Source organism: Epinephelus fuscoguttatus, linkage group LG22 (genome assembly GCF_011397635.1).
Source record: "Epinephelus fuscoguttatus linkage group LG22, E.fuscoguttatus.final_Chr_v1".
NCBI lineage: Eukaryota > Metazoa > Chordata > Actinopteri > Perciformes > Serranidae > Epinephelus > Epinephelus fuscoguttatus.
Window position 1 is genome coordinate 9,730,592 of NC_064773.1, and position 18,265 is coordinate 9,748,856.

An 18,265-nucleotide genomic window follows, 5' to 3' on the forward strand; every position below is an offset into this window, starting at 1 on the left:
GCGCTGAAATCAACCTGCGTAGTTGTCCCTCCATTGTGACATTAGAAAGTGTCACATTTATCTTGCAAGTGTACTCTTCTTCAACGTTTGCTTTACTTCCTGGATTTTTCCCACATGGAAATTCTGACCAATCAAAAGCAGCTTTCTCACACAAGGCATTTGATCTGGTCCGCTTGTAAATGCTGCTGTGAGAACATGAATATACTCTAGGCAATTATACAACTTTGTGACAAAATCAGTCCCTGATTCAGACCAAGACAACTCTCGGTCTGAAAGCACCCTGAGCCTTACTGTTTGTGTTGCAGGATACTGTTTGTGGGAGCCAGAGAGGGCCACTGGCCTCCAGTCTTTTCCATGATTCACATCCGCAGACATACACCAATGCCTGCTGTGCTGTTACTGGTAAAATTCTGTCCACACACTATAAACCAGAAAAGCTATCTGACAATGTCATGACTGCATCTCACAGCCACCTCCATGTTGAGAGCCATGTGCAAACAATCCTGCCCCAGACTAGATTGGTTCATGTGAAATGTAAAGCAGTGTCCTTTTCATTTAATTCTAATTGTTTATTGGCAAGAAATTGTATGATTAGGACGTGGTTTTGTCTGTCTCCAGTACCCCTTAGTGGTTGTGATGTCAATCAGTGGAGAGATCTACCAGCTCATCAACTTCGTCTCCTTTGCTCGCTGGTTCTTCATCGCCTTGGCAACCTTGGGGCTGCTCATCCATCGATATCGCTTCCCCCACCACCCAAGACCTTTCAAGGTCAGTGTGTCAAACTGTGCAGCATTCTCCATTATAAACTGTACACTAAAATGACACCACACTGCGTTTTTGCTCTTTTTGATGACCCAAAGGTGCCCCTGGCCATCGCAGTCATCTTCACGGTGGTTAGCTTCTTCATCGTGGGCCTGTCTCTGTACTCGGACCCCTGGAACACTGGGCAAAGCTTCGCTCTCACTCTGACCGGGGTCCCAGTTTACTATGTGACCGTCTACCGCTTTCGCTTGCCCAATAGATGCAGACGCATCTTCAGTAAGTCATACCATCATGGTTCATGATTCTGATGATGTCCTTTTGTAATTAAAACTCCCGCCTCTTTCATATGAACGCGCCGTGGCTGGATAGCAAAACAGAGTTAACTGAACAAGTTTGTGGTACTGATTATCCAGACGGCCAATGTTAGGGTGAGTCAAGCCAGATAACGAAAAGATATCCTGGGTAAGTTGAACTGGTTTCATAGTACAGGCGTCTGGTCCGTTTCTGGTTATACAAAAGGATCTTACTCTGTAACAAAGTGGTCGACCTCTAGAGGGAGCCATGTCATAATGTTGTCAGACACTTGACTCTAAGTGTAATCTGAGCCTGTCAGTGGCAAAAACAAACACTTTTCGTGGATGTAAATTGACGGTGCTCAATTGCCCACTGTGATTATGTTTCAGAGAGCAGAGGGTGATTCATTTGCTTAATGTTACATTCGTTGATGTGTCATTTTGGAACAAAGACGAACCTCTTAAAGAACTTGATGTGTGAAATACAGAGGACAGTGGCAACTGTTTGAAACATAAAGAAGAAAATAGAGTTGTTCATCCCGTTTATGGTTTTTAACTTCAAATTTTGCTTAAACCCCACTTGATACATTTAATCTTAACTTTGGCCTAATTCTAACTCTCTTCAATGTTCCCAGACTACTGCAGCAAGAAACTGCAGATCCTTCTAGAAGTGGTTCAACAAGAAGTTCAGACGTATTGAGGAGCCCAAAGACTGCTGTCTACTGACACAACACCTGGATACCACTTCAGGCCCGTTTCCACCACAGGAACTTCGGGGTAATTTTACGGGGCCGGGGCCATTGGTGCGTGTCTCCACCGCAGGAACCACCCCCGTAGGACAGAGTTCCGGAACAGCTAACAGCAGCAGCAAAGCTAACATCAGGACGTCATCTGTTAAAAGCCTCCTGTTGTCGGATACGACATGAAACTACTCCAGTTAGCTCAATCACGTTGTAACTAAGACATCCGCTGGAAAAATATATTTTTCACGGGCCATTTAGTGAGTTATTACAGACACCGCTATCGGCTAACGGCGTCCTTACGTCGCCCCGGTCAAAATGGGCGCACAACGATTACGTCACATCCAGAGCCCTTAACTTTACAGGAACCTTCCTGCTACTCCGCTCTCTCAGTGGAGACACGGCGGTTGAGAGGGCCGAGCGAGAGGACGTTCCTGTAGTAGTTCCTGCCCCCCAAATAGTACCAGGAACTCCTTCAGTGGAAACGGGCCTTTTAACAAGACCAAGAACCTTTTTGTTTAGAGTTCAAACCTGTGTTTTAAGTGTCCATTTTGATAGGTAGACAATTTTAGTGTGCTGTTTTGAGCAAACTTTTGCAACAACTAAGCTGAATATCCTCTAACTTGACTAAGGTAAAGTGCTATGTTGGACATATTTTGTGTTTTTAAAGGACACTGCCACTGGAATAAGAGGTGCTTTCTCTGTTATTACTCCTCATGAGCCTATAAAACCATGTACAAGTAAGACTCGTGAGCAGCGATTCAGAAGAACCTATAAATCACAGAGACGATGTATAAATGGTTTCAACTTTTGTTCATGCATAAATAAAATTAAATAGGCAGCCATGTCATGTAGTTTTTCATGAGGTCGTACAAACCTTGTTTTAGATATTTAAATGAGAGCTGAGCGACGCAAATCAATGTGTACTTATGCTCAGAAAGACACGAGTGAATAAAAGCCCTTTTGTCCTGTTTGAGGCGTCAACACCAGCAGATTTATTGCAGAGTCACAGAAACACCAACTTGAGAAAAACAAGGCACATGCTTTGAAAACAGTTTCGCTGGAAACCACAACATTTCACACTCGCATGCCATCCAGCACCAACTGCAATGGAAAACCTCTCAGATATAAAAACACACAAACCTGAGGGAATTATCAAAGCCGTACATTATTTGGTGGCATTTTAAAAAAGAAGGGTAAACCTCCCCTACTGCCTTTCAAAGACGGTGCTACAAATAATGTTCCGCTTGGAACTGCGATGTCCTATTTGTGCTTACAGATGTAAAAAGAAATCTGTCATTTTAACTGAAAACTAAAACAAAATATTCAGCATTTTGTTCCCAAAGACTGCCTTAAAATACGGTTGATATGAGGAGTCACTGCATGCAAATGTCCCTCTGCAGGAACAAAGTGCCCACTGATGGCATACTAATGATGAACACTCAGGGTTTCAAAGTGGTGAAGACGGTTCTATGATTAATGTACAGACACAATCCTACTGCTGTTAGTGCTATGTGTATTACTTTGCCTTTTTTTTATTGCTAACAATCCTGCATCTCAATCTACAAGTTGTTCCCAAGAGGCCACCCAAGCATCTCTCTGGCTTATCAGGGAATATATTGTTTTCTCATTTATATATGCAAAGCTAAATTATATATTAAAATGTGCAAATCGACATACATTGGTGTTTATGTACATACATACAGACATATTTCTCAAGCAAATCCTTCAAGAGTACGGACAGATGTGACAGGAGAAATGATTAAAGCAAACAAGTTTTACAGATAGAAATAAGAGTGACGAAAAGAAGCTGTTAATAAGTGATGAAACCAATCAGAAAGTAGGTGGAGAGGAACGTCTTACGTGAAGGACGACAACCTGGAAACTAAAAGTGTTCCCCTCAGTATTCCCATTTTCTCCTATAGTGTTTTGGAAAACATGACACATCCCTGTGCATGAAATGCGTTTGTCCCCCCGGCTAGTTAAACTGAGAAATGAACTCAGACCAGCTGATATTGGCCATACCCAAGTCCTCACCATCCAGACCAGTGAAGCTAATGTCCACGAGAATCTTACTCAGGCTGTCGTTCATTGTATCCAGGGCCAGGCCCTCTGTGACCGAGCAGTTAGTGGGTGCCTGAAGCAGCTCGCTGGAGCAGCTGCCTCTGTGGTACTCGATGGGAGAGTCTATCAGTCCGGTCACTCTGGAGGGACCGGACGTGAGCAGCTCTCTGGGGGAGTTAAACAGAGGCAACTCTTTAAAGGGAGTGCTGTTGAAGTTGAAGGTGGTATAGTCATGCCGCGGTGTGACCGCGGGGCCGCCTGGTGTGCGGATGGGGCTGAAGTCCAGTACGTTTTGGCTCCCTTTGCCCACAGGGGTCACTTTCCACGGCTCGGGTAAGACCTGAGAGGGAGGCTTACTAGGTGTGGAAGAGGTCAGGTGGCTGCTACTTTTTATGGGGGTCTTGAAGGAGTAGTCCCGATCGGGGCTTTGCTGCTCCTGCTCGGGCTCGTCCGGCTCGGTGTCTCGCGCGTCCTGGAAAGTTGAGGCGTCAGAGGCTACGCCAGAGTCAAACAAAGTATTGTCAAGGCACAGGAGGATGGGCTCCTCGTGCTGAGAGTGAACCAGGCGCTGTTTGCGTCGGGAGCTGCTGGCTTGTCTCTTTGGGGGGGCTTTGGGAGTCTCGCATTTAATGGGGACGCATACCGGCTCCTCCTTCACCTCCACCTTGAGGTCTTTATTCTTCTGAGGATACATTACCACAGCTGGGGCATCACTTTGTGTCACCTGTCGGACATACAATACATTTTACGATTCTACCAGTAACAACAATCATTTACCTTCCCTGTCATATGGCTCGGAGATTAAGGAGCTCCCAGAAGCCAATGTTTCACTTATTTGTGGACACTTTCGGTCACTGTTCTTCTTTGAGTTAGCTGCTCACCGCTGCCAGCTGCTTTTTAAATCTCCCAGTGGTGGCTGGACTAGCGCTCATTTCATAATCTTGTTGTGCCCTTTTCTCCTGTGTGGAAAATTACAGCCACCTTCTGATTATCTTGGTGAACCGACTGCCAATATTTGTATTATATTGTTTGAAACTTAGGTGGACATTTGCGCTACATTTGGAGGAAACCCAACTCGCATATAGAGTAAGACTACAACTCCTCAAGACCAAAGTTCCTGTGTCTAATTTGCCATCTGCTGATTAAGGTGAAGGGGGTTATCATCAAAGTTAGCAAGTGAAGTTAGTCTCCCATTGGAACATTAAGAATTGATAGTGTTCAGTTTCAAGTTAAGATTTGCCTTTGCAATAAAACAGCCGTGTTTTGTGTCATTGAGTCTTTTTGTGCTGTTTTTTTTAAGTAGTGGTTCAGGAACCATTTAGGCAGCGGCACAGTTTTAAAAGTATTGTTTTGGCACCCCGGATTGGGGGGGGAAAAAACCCCTAAATGACACCGAACCCTTTTGACACAACCCAACACAAAATGTTGGCATGGAAAACTCTAGCCAGACTTAACCAATATTTTTGATACTGAAAAATCTAAAATGTATTTTTAAGATGTCATATTTAGCTTCTCAAATGTTTACCTTAGGAGCTATCCGCACTCTCTTGGCTCCTCGCGAAGTGTTCTGTTTCTGCTGCGAGCTGGACGGGGGAAACGGGGCCGACGAGGACGGCAGGTAGACAGAGGACGCCACTGGGAGCTGGATGGGAACCAAGTAGGAATCGGTTCGAGGGAGAAGAGGCTTCATCCTTCTCTCTGAGTGAAGAAGAGACAACAACTGTCAATGTCAAATGTCAATTTTGCCGACTTCAAGCTGCTTTTTTTAGTCCATTCAACCCATTTAGTGCCCCCATCTGTTGACTCACCAGAGCTAGTTGGCGTCTTTCTTGCATCAGGAACGATCCTCCTTTGAGTCTGTGAAAAATAAAATAACATAACATCACTTTATAGAGTTAAAACACACTGCCTGAGTGATCTTACTGTGCTCTCTCTGTCCTGACTACACTCTGGTTTTAGGGTCTGGCAAGCTAGAACCGACAAAAGTCAAAGTTAGACTGTCCCTACACATTATTGTTAGACAAAGGCTCAGCGTCCCTGCTGCTCACATCATCTCCTCCTGCAACAGAAAGATTTCCCTACACCTTAGCCCTCCATCTGCAGCTGCACTCTTTGGGTCAAAGGCTCTGGTGACAGTGAAAGTGGACATCTGATTTCCTGTCCCTTTTCTGCTCTCTCCTGCCTGACTGCAGAGATGAAGAATGTTCCTGGAGAACTGAAGAAGATAAAGCCATCTTACTTGGTTGGGTAATAAAAGCATTGGCACAGGAACAGGAGCGGTCATTGGGTCACAACCAGGCTGTGGAGAAAGATGTGGAATGAGAGTGAGGAAAATCATAAAGATTGGACAACAAAGATCCCAAAGAATCCCCTGACACCACGGGCGACAATGATGATATCAAATATACATAATTATGAACAACTTAACAAAAAAAACAAGTCAGTTTTAGGGAATCCTTCGATATAAAAAGGTGGAAGAATGTGAAAAGGGGGACAGAAGAGGTTCTGGTGATGTCATCACCCTGAATGGCAGCCTCAAGTAACAGCTCCCTCGCAAAAATAGTTATTTCGCCCCGTTAGACCGTCAAATACTAGATTTTCAGATATTACTTGAACGGAGAAGAGGGGCAAGAATGGGGAAGAAGGATGCAAACAAAAAAAGCACCGCTGCAGAGCCTGAAAATGAGGAAAACCCGAAGGACAGCTCTCCTACACAGACACAAGATGGCGGAGCTAATGCTAACCCTCGCTCAAACGACGCTGAAAGTTTAGCCAAAGTTTTGGAGGAGATTCGGAATTTCCGAAAGGACTCAAAACAACAACTAAACGATATTAAATCAGAGCTCACCAACATTAACCACAAAATAGCGGAGGCAGAGGTGCGAATTGAAAAGGTGGAAGACCGTGTTCAAAACGTGGAGCAGGTGTTGAACAAGATCATAAAAGTCATGCATCAGCAAGAAAACAAGTTACTCGACCATGAAGGGAGGTCCCGACGGGAGAATTTAAGGATATACAACGTTCCCGAAGGAGCCGAGGGGTCATCTATGGTGTAGTTTGTGGAGAAATTACTGCGGGACATAGAGATCCCCCCAACCACGGAACTTGACATTGAGAGGGCGCACCGTGCACTGGCGCCCAAGACCCGCCAGCGACAGGGAAGACAAGCCGCGGTCACTAATAGTCAAATTCCTCCGCTACAAGATTAAAGAAGAACAATTTTTCTTTCTGCGCAAGGCGTGGGGAAAGGTGTTTCTGAACGGGAGGCTAATATACTTTGATCACGATTACCCCCCAGCAGCCCTGCAGAAGCGGAAAGAGTATGCCGAGGCGAAGACAGCCCACGCCTACTCCAGAGGAGCTTTAAGTTTTGACTAACTTTTAAAGTGTCGGTAAGCTAAACATAACTTAAAATAGACGGAGCTGTATTCACTTCAAGACATTTGCATTTATACCTTTTCCCCAGTTAAGTGAGAATATAACAGGTGAGGGATGCACAAGGACATATTTTCTGTGTAACGAACAGAGACCTTTTTTCTCTTTTCTCTGGGTGTCATGGTGGGGCCCTCAGCCCACAGGTGGGAGAGGCTTTCACCCACAGCTAGACGTTTTATCTAGCTTAGTTCAGGGTCATCTATTATTATTATTATTTTTTTTTATTTCTCACTCATGTTCCTGTTTGTTCAGGGAGTAGATCTGTTATGTTTCATTTTGCTTATTCTGTTGGTACACTTAAATACACATGGCTAGTGACAAAGTAAAATTAATTTCCTTTAATGTCAATGGGCTGTTTAATCTAATTAAATGCTGTAAAATCCTATCTAAAGTGAGGACAGAACAAGCCCATATAGTTTATCTACAGGAGACCCACTTGACTGATAAGGAGCATGTAAAGCTAAAGAGAATGGGCTTCACTAATCTGTTTTTTTCTTCATACAAATCAGGACATCGGAGAGGAATTGCTATCCTCATTTCAAACAAGCTAAATTTTGAAAAAGTATTCAAAATGGGTGATAAGGAGGGTAGATTTATTTTAGTAAGGGGGAAAATAGATGGGAATCCAATTACTTTATTGAACGTCTATGCACCCCCAGGGAGTGATATTAGCTTCTTCCAAAAAATCACTAATATTATGGTTACGGAAACAGACGGTCTTTTGATCTGTGGAGGGGAGTTAAATATACATCTACAACCAAAGTTAGACTCATGTAGTAGAAAAACTCATGATACAAAGTCCCTATATGAGAAAGTAAACACACTTTTTGAGGATGTAGGCTTAATTAACATATGGTGAGACCTTTTCCCTAACAGAAGGGATTACACTCACTATTCTGCTCCTCACTCTCTATATACAAGAGTAGATTATTTCATAACATTTGGGAAGGATAAAGATAACATACATACTTGTGGAATTGGGACAATAGATCTAAGTGACCATGCACCAATATACTTATCCGTTGATTTTAACATGCGATCAAAAAATAATACGTGAAACTAAACTTTAGTCTGCTGAATGATCCATCTTTTAAGGCACAAATTAAATCAGAAATTAGTGACTTCTTCAGTGATACTGGAGAGGTCTCACTTCCCATGTTATGGGATACTTTGAAGGCCGTTTTAAGAGGGAAAATTATATCAATATCCTTATTTAAGAGAAAAAAAAGGAAAAACACAGTAGAGGACTTAAAAAACAGGCTAAAGGAACTAGAAAGAAAACATAAATTTGATCTGGCGCAGGATACATTAAGAGAAATCAGAAATATTAGGAACGAAATTAATAGTTTGGCCACACAAGAAATCAAGAAAAACGTAATGTTTCTGAAGCAGATACTACGAAACTGGATTTAAATCTATGAAAATATTGGCGTGGAAATTGAGAAAAAAAAAAAAAAAAAAAAAAAAAGATAGCTGAAAATACAATTCATAAAATTAGGGATCCAAGAACAAAAGTGATAAAAAATAAACTAAATGAAATTCAGGAAGCTTTTGAAGTGTTTTATAAAACTCTATATTCTGAAGTTCCTGGAAGGAGTGTAAACCAAACTGACAGCTTCCTGAATTCCCTAGACTTACCCACTCTAGATGAAGAACAAAATGAAATAATGACTGCGGATATAACTGAGGATGAATTAAAAGTTGCATTAGTGGGCTTAAATTAAGTAAGTCACCAGGATCTGATGGTTACATGGCAGAGTGGTGCAAGGAATTTAAAAAAGAACTAATACCTGTTTTACTCCCCACGCTGAATTGGGCTTTAAAAAAGGCACAAACGCCACCCAGCTGGAAGGAGGCAATAATTTCAGCCATACCAAAAGAAGGCAAGGATAAAATGGAGTGTGGCTCTTTTAGGCCAATATCTGTTCTCAATGTGGATTATAAACTGTTTACCTCTATTATGGCCAAACATTAGGAGAGTTTTTACCAACACTGATACACAAACAGGAGAAAATGCCCTCCATCTCCATAGCTGATAATAACCTACAATCCCACATAAATAACATTGATAACTCATGGGTGAAATGGACCCTTAAAACATGGAAAACGATCATAAAGGAACACGAACTCAAGAGCGATATTACAGCTCTTAAATGGTGTGCTTATGACTCAGAGTTTACACCTAATAAATTGGACTCTAGATCCAAGGACTGGATAGCTAAGGGTATAACAGCCTTATGTAGCGTAATGAAAGATGAAAAATTGCTCAGTTCCAAACTCTTAAAAGGACATGTTTATTAGAAAAACAAGACTTCTATCGATATCTGCAGTTGTGGCATTTTGTTGATATGAAGGTGAAAATGTAACAGAGACATGTGCATGTCTGATTGAATTGTTTAGAAAAGCCTATAATTCAGAAACTATTGATAGAACCGTTTCATGCTTGTATAAGTCTGTTGAATCTGAAATCACACTCAACTTCATATATTAGAATAAAATGGGAAAAGGAAGGAGGGATAACTATATCTGAGGAAGAATGGACAACAATATGGAGGTATCAATGGATGTGTACCAGCTCACTTAAGTGGAGGGAATTTGGCTGGAAAAGCTTGATTAGGTACTTTATTACACCCTCTCAGAAGTCTCACTATGACAGTAACTTCTGTTTGTTGGAGAAACTGTGGAAATCAAAATGCAAACCATTGCCATGTTTTCTGGGACTGCCCTGTTTTGAAAGATTATTGGAGAGAGATACACAATGCCCTACAAGATATCTTCAAATGCGAAATACCTTTCGAGAGTAAGACTATGTTTTTCAGACACATACCTCATGGCCGAAAAGAAATAAACATTTAATGAATATCTTACTGGTGGCCTGTAAAAAGACTATTACCAGGAAATGGCTATCACAGGAGAGCCCACCTTTAAATGTACGGATGGAAATCACAATGGACATTTATAAAATGGAGAAGATAACAGCATTTGTTAACCATAAATTGGAGAAATTCGCCTCATACTGGAAAAACTAGGTTGACTATGTCACGCCTCATAGGCCTGATTTTATTTTCACAAATGTGTGACCGTGTTGTATGGAAAAGATCACTCCCTACTTGTACATAGTTTTTTTTTGTTTGTTGGTCTTTCTTTTCACTATTTGAACATAAACAAAAATATCATTTTGGCATTTAAGCCAGACAACAGATACAGTACAGGCCAAAAGTTTGGACACACCTTCTCATTCAATGCGTTTTCTTTATTTTCATGACTATTTACATTGTAGATTCTCACTGAAGGCATCAAAACTATGAATGAACACATGTGGAGTTATGTACTTAACAAAAAAAGGTGAAATAACTGAAAACATGTTTTATATTCTAGTTTCTTCAAAATAGCCACCCTTTGCTCTGATTACTGCTTTGCACACTCTTGGCATTCTCTCCATGAGCTTCAAGAGGTAGTCACCTGAAATGGTTTTCCAACAGTCTTGAAGGAGTTCCCAGAGGTGTTTAGCACTTGTTGGCCCCTTTGCCTTCACTCTGCGGTCCAGCTCACCCCAAACCATCTCGATTGGGTTCAGGTCCGGTGACTGTGGAGGCCAGGTCATCTGCCGCAGCACTCCATCACTCTCCTTCTTGGTCAAATAGCCCTTACACAGTCTGGAGGTGTGTTTGGGGTCATTGTCCTGTTGAGAAATAAACGATCGTCCAACTAAACGCAAACCGGATGGGATGGCATGTCGCTGCAGGATGCTGTGGTAGCCATGCTGGTTCAGTGTGCCTTCAATTTTGAATAAATCCCCAACAGTGTCACCAGCAAAACACCTCCCCCACCATCACACCTCCTCCTCCATGCTTCACAGTGGGAACCAGGCATGTGGAATCCATCCGTTCACCTTTTCTGCGTCTCACAAAGACACGGCGGTTGGAACCAAAGATCTCAAATTTGGACTCATCAGACCAAAGCACAGATTTCCACTGGTCTAATGTCCATTCCTTGTGTTTCTTGGCCCAAACAAATCTCTTCTGCTTGTTGCCTCTCCTTAGCAGTGGTTTCCTAGCAGCTATTTGACCATGAAGGCCTGATTCGCGCAGTCTCCTCTTAACAGTTGTTCTAGAGATGGGTCTGCTGCTAGAACTCTGTGTGGCATTCATCTGGTCTCTGATCTGAGCTGCTGTTAACTTGCGATTTCTGAGGCTGGTGACTCGGATGAACTTATCCTCAGAAGCAGAGGTGACTCTTGGTCTTCCTTTCCTGGGTCGGTCCTCATGTGTGCCAGTTTCGTTGTAGCGCTTGATGGTTTTTGCGACTCCACTTGGGGACACATTTAAAGTTTCTGCAATTTTCCGGACTGACTGACCTTCATTTCTTAAAGTAATGATGGCCACTCGTTTTTCTTTAGTTAGCTGATTGGTTCTTGCCATAATATGAATTTTAACAGTTGTCCAATAGGGCTGTCGGCTGTGTATTAACCTGACTTCTGCACAACACAACTGATGGTCCCAACCCCATTGATAAAGCAATAAATTCCACTAATTAACCCTGATAAGGCACACCTGTGAAGTGGAAACCATTTCAGGTGACTACCTCTTGAAGCTCATGGAGAGAATGCCAAGAGTGTGCAAAGCAGTAATCAGAGCAAAGGGTGGCTATTTTGAAGAAACTACAATATAAAACATGTTTTCAGTTATTTCACCTTTTTTTGTTAAGTACATAACTCCACATGTGTTCATTCATAGTTTTGATGCCTTCAGTGAGAATCTACAATGTAAATAGTCATGAAAATAAAGAAAACGCATTGAATGAGAAGGTGTGTCCAAACTTTTGGCCTGTACTGTATATGATGTATACGTATATGATGTACCAGATGTAAATGCCTGATGCTGAATGTCAATAAAAAATAAATTACCACAAAAAAAAAGAAAAGGGGGACAGAAATAAGAAGATGTGCTCACCTTGTACACCTGATCAAGAGTGAGGCATCGGTTGGCCTCAGGCCGGATTGTCCAGAAAGAAGTTTTCCCATCCGCTGACATCTCACGAATGAACATGTCATTTAGAGAGAGGTTATGACGGATGGAATTCTGCGATTATAATGAGCAAACAAATCTTTAGTGTTTCAGTAAGAGACACTCAAACACTTTCATCTGCTCTATTATATACACCTACAAATGATATATTTGGTTTTGAGTTGTAAAGTACCTTCCATCCTGGTTTGGCCACCTCTCTGAAGTAAGGAAAGTGGTCCTCGATCCACATGTAAATCTCTTTCAGGGTCATCCTCCGGGTCTTTCGGCTGTTGATTGCAAACTGGATCATGGCCATGTAGGAGAATGGTGGCCTCTCTGACATGGGCTGCTGGACAAATTAAAACCACACTTTAACCTCACTGTTGTCAGATCTTTTCAAATCTGTCAACCCGGCAGATAGAACCATAAATCACGCTGACGTGACATGTTTATGAGACAGACTAGTGAAAGGATGGTGTTTTGGGGACATGCTGAGACATGCCTGAGCTAGGCCTCCCCTCCACACATGCATATGTTTCCACACCAACAGTTAACAGTCACACTGAGGTGAAAAGAAGGAGCAGCTGACCTGAAGAGTCTGTAACTGCGAGGGTGTTTGGTTCTCCTTGTTGACGGTCTGCTTGGCAGGATCTGGTTTGATGGGGCATGTGTTCTTTCGGCCCAGCCACTGAATATCGGTGAGGCTGTCATCTAAAGGGCCACACTCCAGCTCCTTATTCACTGATAGAGAAAAGCAGTTTAAGTTAGCTTACCAAGTCAGTGCTATTAACGAGGTGAAAAAAACATTAAAACTCCACAATTATAGTTGAAAAATCTGATTTCCGTACATGCTTTAATTCCAGCGAGAGGTTTAGCATCTGGGGAGCTGAACATAGCTTCTGCTTCCACTGGCTGTCCAGCTGTGGAGGCATCATCCCCGTCAGCAGCAGCCTGACATGAAGATCCACCATCCCGACCGCCATTCCCACCCAGAAGGATGAACTTGTTTGGCCCCTGGACACCACACTCCTTGCCTTTGGCCGTGAGGGCCCTGATGACACCTTGAAGGTCTGCCGTTTTGGGGATGACGACCACCTGTGTGTCAGACATGGAGGGGTGATCCATAATGCAGATGCCATCAGGGAGGCTCTGACTGGCAGCTGATTTTGGAGGTTCTTTGAAGGTTGAAGCATCAGCTTGGCTCTGCGGCTCGGCTGCTGGAGGATCATTTTGCTGGAAAGGCAGCTTTCTTCTTCCGAGGATCAGGGGTCTCCTTGGGCTCCGTCTCATGGTCATCAAATCACTGAAAGTGCTCCCTGGTGTTCACTGGTATTCTGTACAAAAATAACAAAGATACTGATCCATTAAAAAACAAAGACTGTTTGAAAGCTTCCTGACACTGAGGGGTAAAAACATTCAGCTTTTATCACAGACAAACCTGTAGATTTAAGTTCACCTGGCAGAAGTATGAGGTCAATGCTAATTCGGTAGCTAGCTAGTCAACAGTTGAAACGGTTACTCTGTGGGTTAATGGATTGAGATCGACATGAAATAATCGATTAATATCAAACACCAGTCAGAACATAATGTACACCGGTGGGACAAGTTAACAATAAACCTACAGATGAAACCCAGCTCCACTTTGTCCTTGAATCCGGTTTTTACCTGTGTAATTGCTCCGTTTAGCAACCTAATACCGGATCAGTTGTTTCCTGGCGACTTCTAACGTTACACCTTCGTTAGCATGTTAGCAGTTGGTGACGTACTGCATGTAACGTTTACCGCTGATTCCCTGGCAAACTGCCAACGTCTATATGGATATCTGACTACTCAAATATAATTCAAACCTTTGGAACTCATAGAAAAATTCGGCTGATAAAAAAACGACCCTAGATCGTTTCAGCTTTAAAGAATTAAACATACGTTGTCGCCCATTAGTTGCGTTAGCTAGTTAGCCATGTGTGGCAACGAGACATTCATTGTGTTATATTTTATTAAACAAACGCTGCAAAGTTTTGTGACGTATGCCGAATTAAAGACTGCAATGTCATTATTGATAAAACATTTCAATTTATTCAATATCGATCTACATCTGCTTAAAACGTAATGAAAACATTACAATGCCATTCTTTTTGAATGGGGTTCAATGTGACATCCCGTTCACACACACGACTGACATGCACCGGGGCACGGAATGAAGATAACAGTTATTTGAAGGCACTTTAATCGCTTTAAGGATGAGGAAAATACGGATTAGCTACTAGACGTGGCGAGCTTAGTTGACGTTGCAACTTTCTCTAAGCTTTCTGTTTGGAAGCTAAGCTAGGTTAGCATCGGGTTACGCTGTTGTAACTTAGCGGCTAGCAAGCTAACTGCGCTATCGTAACAAACAGAAAAGCTACATAAAGACAAACCTTCATATTATTGCGATGTTTCGGGCAACTCCACTTAACCGGACTTCTACTAGTAGTTGAAACACTTGGTTCACATTCTATTTAAAATCTATGGTGTAGATGATACTCTTTCATTTAGTGTTATTTACATAATGTCCGGTCGATTCAGAAACGTTTTTGAATTTTGGCGCTGGGGGTGGCCACCTTCGTCACTCTGATCACGTGGTATAAAAATGCACCAACGGCAGCTTGACATCAGATCACTTGGATGTGAGATCACCCAATCAGAGACGATGTTGGTGTAAACCGGGAAATAATATGTAACAAGAGGACGGAAAACAAAATAAGTTCGGAGTAGACAGTTAAGTTATTGTTTTTTTTTGTACTTTAATTAATTGTTTGCATTAATAGCGGTATCTTTCGCGAACTATCACCTTTAGGTGAGTATAATATCAGGTTAGTAGCTACGAATGAAAACCGTCAAAGGTATACAGCGGACTGTTGACTTTTGAATCAGCCAGTAATCTGGATGTGGAAACAATGTTGGCTGATTAGACATTTACATTGATTTAGTGATGTTTTCATTCCATCAGGTCTGCGGGAATGATTTCTATTAATGCCCCGTAAAAAAGCCTCAAAGACAGACAAGTCTCCCCTGCAGTTCGTGGAGCGGCCTGTGTGTGGAGCCAGACTCCAAAATGTGCCTGAAGTCCGAGCAGCTCTTAATCCCAGAGAGTTTTTCACAGAGACACAGAGCGGCTCAGCTCTTAATTCATGGGTAAGTTTCATTTTCATTCTTTGAACGCGGCAACAGAGCCCTAGCCTACAGAGTTTGCAGGGAAACCTGCGCATCATGTGCAGTTAGGGACTGTTCTTTAATTATCAGAGAAGTGGGTTGTGACCATTTTTTCATCTAGATCATCTCCCCAAAGCTACAAATATTTTCCTTTGAGCCCTCCAGAGTGACTGGGGGTAAAATACATGACACTCCCTCCACCATAAATAGCCCCTAACAATACTTAAATATATATATATTCACACCGACAGGTATTGGGCAAGCAGCAACCTCCAAGGATGGAAAATTGAGTGAACATGGAAGTGTCAAAAACTGCACAGCCAATTGGGGCTGCCTCTAGAAGTCATTCCCCATAGATACCATACCCATGTTATAACGCCTAACATTAAAGCATAAATAAATGTTCACAGCATGGTGCAAAAAATGGTTTTGGTCTTTATAGCTAATTTCCCCTGAATAACAACTGTTCTGGAGGGGAATTTTTTATAGCTCACTCGTATACATTTTGTTAAGGCATAAAGTTATGCAGGCTATCTGCCGATTGTGTCCTCAGCTTCCTAGTCAGATCCACCCCTTGCTCCTCCACAGCGCCAGCCTCTCGTTCAAATGTGGTCACTTCAGGCTCCAAAAACGTAAGATGGCAGTTTCTGGCTAAGATAAATGGATTTTTTTTTTAACGTTCATGTTATATTTAAAATGAATACAAAATACAACCATTCAAAGTTGTACGTCCCTCACCTAAGCCAAAATAAAATACATAAGGGGCCTATTACACTTACATGTGGCGCTAGAAACGTGGGCGCTTCAAAGACGCTTGAAATGCCTGAAACGCCCTTTCAATGAGCGCCTGTAGAGCAGGGGTGCGTGCGCAACTGGGCGATCAAAACACTGAAAATGGACCCAAGATGGAGGAGGGCACTTGCCGTTGCTCTGCTTGTAAACGATGACGCCTGACACCCAAATGTTGAGATTATTTCAGTTATCAGCATCTACAAACGCCCATCTAAAAAGACGCCAGAAAGACGCTCCTTGTGAAAAATGCTTGAAAACCAGTCAGATGGGCCGTATCATACGGAATCAATGGTTTTACTGGCGTCTCGTTTCTAGCGCTCCTTGAAGGTGTGATCGCCCCCTAAGACCTCCCCTAGTGCCAATTTTTTTTTTTTTGACATGCCTCCCCTGTTCCCCCCCTTCATAAATGGTGAACAGTCCCTTATTACGCTAAATAATTATTAGGATATGTGATTGGAGTTTTATTCAGTTGTTTGTTTCCTGTACTCCTTTAGGTGAGCCCACAGTTTGACAGTTCAGTTGCAGCTGCACCTCCAGTCAGACGAGGGAGGAGAAGATGCCTCTCTGCAACAAGCATCCTTCAAAGTTGCACTCAGCTGTCCAGGAAAACCAGTGTGTGCAAATTCCCCCCGTTATCGTTTCAGACAAGGTCAAGAGACCATTCTCATCAACCAAAGAGTATACGCACAAAGAAATCTACAGCGTCTACTGCTGTGTCTGATGCTGGAAATCAACCATGCCAAATCAGAAGGACAGTTTCAAGTGCGCAGTGCTTAGACACACCAAAGAGACAGACGACTACAATCAGGAAACGCAATGTGGAGAGATTTTCTGACAGTGCTGCATCCACCAGCAGATGTTTGGACCAGCCTGAAACTCCATTTATTCAAGCGACGGAGAAATGCAGAACTCCAGCAGACGGTGTTTCAACACCTGCTTCAAATGAGTTCATCACCACTGAGGTCAGCTGTGTCAGTCCGCCACCTGATGTAGACACTCCAAAAGTAATTCAAGAGGGGAGTAGCTGTCCCTCCGTCAGCTCTCTACACTTGCTACAAGCTCAACCGTGCACACCACCATGTAATGAGCCACCTGACATTTTAGTGGCTGACACGCCAGAGAGGGATTATGGAGTGAAGGTGACATGGAGGAGGAGGAGGGGTTTGATGTTGTTGTTAAAAGAGAGGGGCCACCTCTCTGATGCAGATGCGCTAATTCACAGCTAATGTAGAGATTTGGTGAGAAGAGGATCAGAGAAGAGACATCGGCTATAATTGGACCACTTCTGTGACCTGAAATCTGTCTATGAACTATTTTTATTGCACTGAACAGAGCTGCTGCGTTTTAAAGTTCACTGACTTCATAATGATAAGACGAGGATGTTATCATTATTGAATCGAAAAATCAAATCAATTAACTGACACGTCTCAATATCCAAATCCCAATCCTTTTACATCTCATAATTTATTTTGACCGGTCCTAATTATACTGTACTGTTTGTTACAGATTATGCTGCAAATCAAAGGCAGTCTTTTTATTCACATCTAAATCCTGACCTTTAGATTTTTTTAAGGGAGCCTGGTACTGGGTCACATAATCTGACAGGTCAGAGACTTCTATGTCACAGTTATGCTTCAGCATTTTAATGGCAGATATATGGAGAAAGGTCATAGACTAATTGATAGAATAATAATAACTGCATATCTTTGTCAGTGACATGGAATTTTGAGTCACCGTTGTAACAAAACCAAGGGTGCTGCTCTAAGATCATTTGAACACTGCTGTTGGGGATTGTGAGCAATGCTGTGTAACTTGTAATGTATTGCATAAAAGATGTGGAATAAATGTATATAAGTCCAAAGAGCAAACTAAATTCTTGGTTTATTAAGACTTCTGTCAGGCTACAATATGTGATTGGACTATCAGTGGTTTAAACATGCAGAATTCAACAACTTGTTGTAATTTTGGCTGGTTACTTTAGCAG

At 42.4% G+C, this 18,265-nt stretch overlaps 3 protein-coding genes across 13 annotated transcripts in view; 2 read left to right on the forward strand and 1 right to left on the reverse strand.

Moving 5' to 3' along the window:
- The window catches only part of si:ch73-352p4.8 (cystine/glutamate transporter), a 68,215-nt gene extending 65,566 nt beyond the window's left edge, over positions 1–2,649 (forward strand). Inside the window, exons 10-13 of one of the 7 annotated variants that reach the window (XM_049566878.1) lie at positions 306–402; positions 619–768; positions 861–1,038; positions 1,691–2,649. In XM_049566878.1, coding sequence (XP_049422835.1) covers positions 306–402; positions 619–768; positions 861–1,038; positions 1,691–1,755 — 490 coding nt within the window. In that variant the 3' untranslated portion in view covers positions 1,756–2,649. The remainder of the gene's footprint in view (positions 1–305; positions 403–618; positions 769–860; positions 1,039–1,690) is intronic. The other 6 variants (XM_049566870.1, XM_049566874.1, XM_049566877.1 and 3 more) reach the window with 6 other exon arrangements.
- A 65-nt stretch (positions 2,650–2,714) lies between these two features.
- foxm1 (forkhead box M1) lies at positions 2,715–14,871 on the reverse strand. 4 transcript variants are annotated; one of them, XM_049566838.1, is made up of 9 exons: positions 13,966–14,070; positions 13,149–13,634; positions 12,890–13,041; positions 12,494–12,649; positions 12,247–12,375; positions 6,099–6,158; positions 5,668–5,716; positions 5,385–5,557; positions 2,715–4,583 (listed from the first exon to the last, which is right to left on the reverse strand). In XM_049566838.1, exons 2-9 carry the CDS (start codon positions 13,594–13,596, stop codon positions 3,774–3,776), a joined length of 1,977 nt encoding a protein of 658 aa, XP_049422795.1. In that variant the 5' UTR covers positions 13,597–13,634; positions 13,966–14,070; the 3' UTR covers positions 2,715–3,773. The 4 variants fall into 4 exon arrangements, with proteins under 4 accessions (XP_049422795.1, XP_049422798.1, XP_049422794.1 ...); XM_049566837.1 differs by lacking the exon at positions 13,966–14,070 and adding an exon at positions 14,715–14,870 and having other exon boundaries at positions 2,720–4,583; XM_049566839.1 differs by lacking the exon at positions 13,966–14,070 and adding an exon at positions 14,715–14,870 and having other exon boundaries at positions 2,723–4,583; positions 12,494–12,646.
- A 110-nt stretch (positions 14,872–14,981) lies between these two features.
- Positions 14,982–18,136, forward strand: rhno1 (RAD9-HUS1-RAD1 interacting nuclear orphan 1). 2 transcript variants are annotated; one of them, XM_049566907.1, is made up of 3 exons: positions 14,982–15,054; positions 15,287–15,471; positions 16,776–18,136. In XM_049566907.1, exons 2-3 carry the CDS (start codon positions 15,310–15,312, stop codon positions 17,505–17,507), a joined length of 894 nt encoding a protein of 297 aa, XP_049422864.1. In that variant the 5' UTR covers positions 14,982–15,054; positions 15,287–15,309; the 3' UTR covers positions 17,508–18,136. The 2 variants fall into 2 exon arrangements, with proteins under 2 accessions (XP_049422864.1, XP_049422863.1); XM_049566906.1 differs by having other exon boundaries at positions 15,002–15,133.
- The last annotated feature ends 129 nt before the right edge of the window (positions 18,137–18,265 follow it).

Bases quoted from the DNA above. Each gene is read 5' to 3' on its own strand.
- foxm1 (XM_049566838.1), bottom strand. From the start codon at position 13,596: ATGACCATGAGACGGAGCCCAAGGAGACCCCTGATCCTCGGAAGAAGA. The intron at 12,376-12,493 runs GTACTTTACAAC...TTATAATCGCAG, and splicing joins TGGCCAAACCAGGATGGAAG to AATTCCATCCGTCATAACCT. The intron at 6,159-12,246 runs GTGAGCACATCT...CTTTCTCCACAG, and splicing joins CTCTTGATCAGGTGTACAAG to CCTGGTTGTGACCCAATGAC.
- rhno1 (XM_049566907.1), top strand. From the start codon at position 15,310: ATGCCCCGTAAAAAAGCCTCAAAGACAGACAAGTCTCCCCTGCAGTTC. The intron at 15,472-16,775 runs GTAAGTTTCATT...GTACTCCTTTAG, and splicing joins GCTCAGCTCTTAATTCATGG to GTGAGCCCACAGTTTGACAG.